Source organism: Aegilops tauschii, chromosome 6 (assembly GCF_002575655.3).
Source record: "Aegilops tauschii subsp. strangulata cultivar AL8/78 chromosome 6, Aet v6.0, whole genome shotgun sequence".
In the NCBI taxonomy this organism is placed as follows: domain Eukaryota; kingdom Viridiplantae; phylum Streptophyta; class Magnoliopsida; order Poales; family Poaceae; genus Aegilops; species Aegilops tauschii.
In genome coordinates, this window is record NC_053040.3 from 313,974,312 (window position 1) to 313,978,105 (window position 3,794).

Genomic DNA, 3,794 nt, shown 5'->3' on the forward strand with positions numbered 1-3,794 from the left:
GCCGCCATGTGTTAGACCACCTCCCCCCAATGAAGAGGATTATGAACCTCACATTAACCCAGACACATATGAAGGAGAATTCTTCCAAGAAACACGTCTTTCCAAAAAATGTTTCAAGAACCGCTCTACTTCACCCCAGAACATTGAAGTAGACATCGACAATGAATCCGACTACACCCTTGAGCCGGAACAAGAAGAGACGGAACAAGAAGAGACGGAACAAGAAGAGGTTACTGTTGCAGATGACCTGTCACTGCTTGACCGATTACGTAAAGGAGGCCTTCCACATGTTGATGCATTTATTCCTGATGATGATGATGATGAGCACGTCATTACTAATAGTGATGATGATGATGCATTTATTGATCCCGGAGCATATATAGACGATGAAGAGTAATATTAGTAATGTCACGTATTCAATTGTTATTACGTACATATATATATATATATTATTAATTAGTTCATGTTATTAGGTATTCAAATTTTTATTATGTTCATGATGATGATGATACACTTAATTTTTTTATTATGAATAAATATGCTTACCATTTTGTCCTCCAAAATGAATAAATATGCTTAGTTAGCTCAAAAATGGCATAACTACCTTGGTTAGTTCAAAAATGACCTATACTTAGCTTCTTTAGTTCATTTATGACATACTTAGCATACTTAGGTAAAAATGGTATAATAACCTTGATTTAGCTCCAAACTGCCATATCATTAGTTTATTTTCCTCCAAAATGACAAAATAACCTTACCTAGCTCCAAAATGACCGATTTTAACTAGGATAGTTCTTAAATGACCTACACTTACCATTTTGTCCTCCAAAATGAATACATATGCTTAGTTAGCTCAAAAATGGCATAACTACCTAGGTTAGCTCAAAAATGACCTATACTTAGCTTCTTTAGTTCACTTATGACATACTTAGCATACTTAGGTAAAAATGGCATAATAATCTTGGTTACCTCCAAAATGACATATACTTAGTTTATTTCCTCGAAAATGACATAATAACCTTACTAAGCTCCAAAATGACCTATTTACCTAGCTTAGCTCTAAAATGACCTACACTTAGCATTTTTACCTGGCTTAGCTAAAAAATGGCATACTTACCTAGGTTACCTTAGTTAGAAGAAGAAGAACATAAAGAAGAGGAGAAAAAGAAAGAGAAGAACAATTCTTCTTCTTCTTCTTTTTCTTCTTCTAGTCTTCTTCTTCTTCTATCTTTCTTCTTTCCCAATTTGCAGATTTGCTTTAGATCACGGAAGCTTGCGTTGATGGAGTCTACTCTTCTCCTTGTACTTCCTTTTTGTTTTGATTTTGTAGGATGAACAATGTGAGTATTGCTACCTATACATGTATGTATGGATGAAACCATTGTATGCTTGTTGTTGGATATATGTTGGCTCTATATATGTTGGATATGGACTTTTGTGTTGGTATGTATATGTGTTGGATGATCATATTCATATGGCAGGGATAGGTATGCTTGTTGAAAGTATTTTCAAATATATATATATAATATATCTGTGAAATTGATTGAATTTAAGAAAAAACAGAAAAAACCAGGGGCAATACAGGCACTTTGCCGTCTGCTGGCAGACGGCAAAGAGGTTTGCCATCTGCCAGCAGACGACAAAGCTACCACGTGGCAACTACCTGTGCAACCTGGGGGGCACTAGGCTGGCTTATTTGGTTGCTTTGTCGTCTGCTGTCAGACGGCAAAGACCTTTGCATCTTTGCCGTCTGCCAGCCGACGACATAGCAAGCCACATGGCAGCTACTTGGGGGGCACCTGGGCTGGCCTATTTGGGCACGTTGTCAGGTCTTTGCCGTACGCCAGCAGACGTCAAAGCATGCCGTTAACCCCTTAACGGTCCTAACCCTAAACGGTGCCGTCCATGTCCTTTGTCGTCCGCTGGCAGACGGCAAAGGCCTTTGCATCTTTGCCGTGAACTGGCAGACGACAAAGTGCCTTTTGCCGTAGCCCGTTCAGCCGGACATGGTGCCGTCTGCTGGCTGATGGCAAAGGCCTTTGCCGTCCGCCAGGCATGCCTTTGCCGTCAACCATGGCAAACGGCAAAGTGCCTGATTCCTGTAGTGACATGGCATTTCATTCGGAGAATTGCACCGATCTTTTCGGGATTTGCATCTATCCCTCGTTCGGAAACGAGAAAACTGAGCAAATTTCCTCCAGGAACTCCGAATGTGCACTTGGATGGATTCATCTTGATGTCATATCTTCTCAGATTGGCAAAGGTTTCAGTGAGGTCAGACAACAGGTCGGAACTCTTGCGTGACTTGAGCACGATATCATCCATATATGCCTCCACATTCCGACTGATCTGAGTGAGCAGGCACTTCTGGATCATGCGCATGAATGTGGCGCCAACATTCTTAACACCGAAAGGCATGGTGACATAGCAAAAACACCCGAACAGGGTGATGAATGCCGTTTTTATTTCATCGGGTCCATACAGTCAGATCTGATGGTACCCGGAATACGCATCCAGAAAAGACAAACGCTCACACCCCACAGTCGAGTCAATTATCTGATCGATGCGGGGGAGCGAAAAATGATCTTTCGGGCAGGCCCGATTGATATGCTTGAAGTCAATACACATGCGGAGTGAATTATCCTTCTTGGGGACCATGACGACGTTGGCGAGCCACTCGGAGTGGTATATCTCACGGATGAACTTAGCTGCCAGGAGCGTAGCCACTTCCTCGCCAATCGCCTTCCTGTTTTTCACGGCGGACCGACAGAGATGCTGTTTGACAGGTTTTGCCTTTGAGTCGACACAGAAACGGTGCTTAGACAGCCCCTGGGTACACCCGGCATGTCTGATGGTTTCCATGCAAAGATGTCCAGTTCTCACGGAGGAACTAGATGAGCACGGCTTCCTATTTGCTGTCGAGTGTCGTTGAGATATGGGTCGGAGCAGCCGTGGGATCTTCCGGGTGAATGTGGACTGGCTTCGTCTCACCGGCCGACTGAAATGCGGATTCAGAAGCAGGCTTCTTGGCTCGCAACAAATCACTCGGATCAGCATTCTTCTCGTACTCTTCCAGTTCCACCATTGCCATTTGCTCATCAGCAATCTTGAAACCCTTCTGGTGGCACTCCTCATCTCTTTGCCTATTCCCAGTGACTGCAATCACACCTTTGGGCCCGGGCATCTTCAACTTAAGGTACACGTAACATGGATGGGCAAAACGAGCATATGCGGGCTTGCCCAGAATAGCATGATAGGCACTGTGGAAATCGACTACCTCAAACGTCAACTTCTCCTTGCTAAAATTCTTAGAATCACCAAAAACCACATCAAGAGCAATCTTCCCGAGTGACTTTGCCTTCTTCCCTAGGATGACTCCGTGGAACTGCATGTTGCTCTCACTGAGTTAGGACATGGGAATGCCCATCCCCTGAAGGGTCTCACCATACAGAATGTTCAGACCATTGCCACCATCCATGAGTATTTTAGTCAATCGGGTGCCCCCAACGACTGGGTCGACCAGCAAAGCTTGCCGCCCGGGGGTAGCAACGTGGGCTGGGTGATTAGACTGGTCAAATGTAATGGGTGTCTTTGGCCACTTCAGGTACGTCGTAGTTGCCGGAGCAACCATGTTCACTTCTCTGTTTATGACTTTCAGTCGACTTTTGCTCTCAACATCAGCAAAAATCACCAAGGTAACATAGACCTTCGGGTAACCATCGTCTTTTTCCTCATATTCGTCCTTATCAGAGTCCTTCTCACTGGGCTGACCCTCTCAGAACTGCTGAATCAGG

General features: G+C 44.0%; 1 protein-coding gene across 1 annotated transcript; it reads right to left on the reverse strand.

Annotated features, from left to right (window-relative positions):
• Positions 1-2,908: 2,908 nt before the first annotated feature.
• LOC109748076 (uncharacterized) lies at positions 2,909-3,391 on the reverse strand. The gene has a single exon (XM_020307131.1). It carries the CDS (start codon positions 3,389-3,391, stop codon positions 2,909-2,911), a length of 483 nt encoding a protein of 160 aa, XP_020162720.1.
• Between the last annotated feature and the right edge of the window lie 403 nt (positions 3,392-3,794).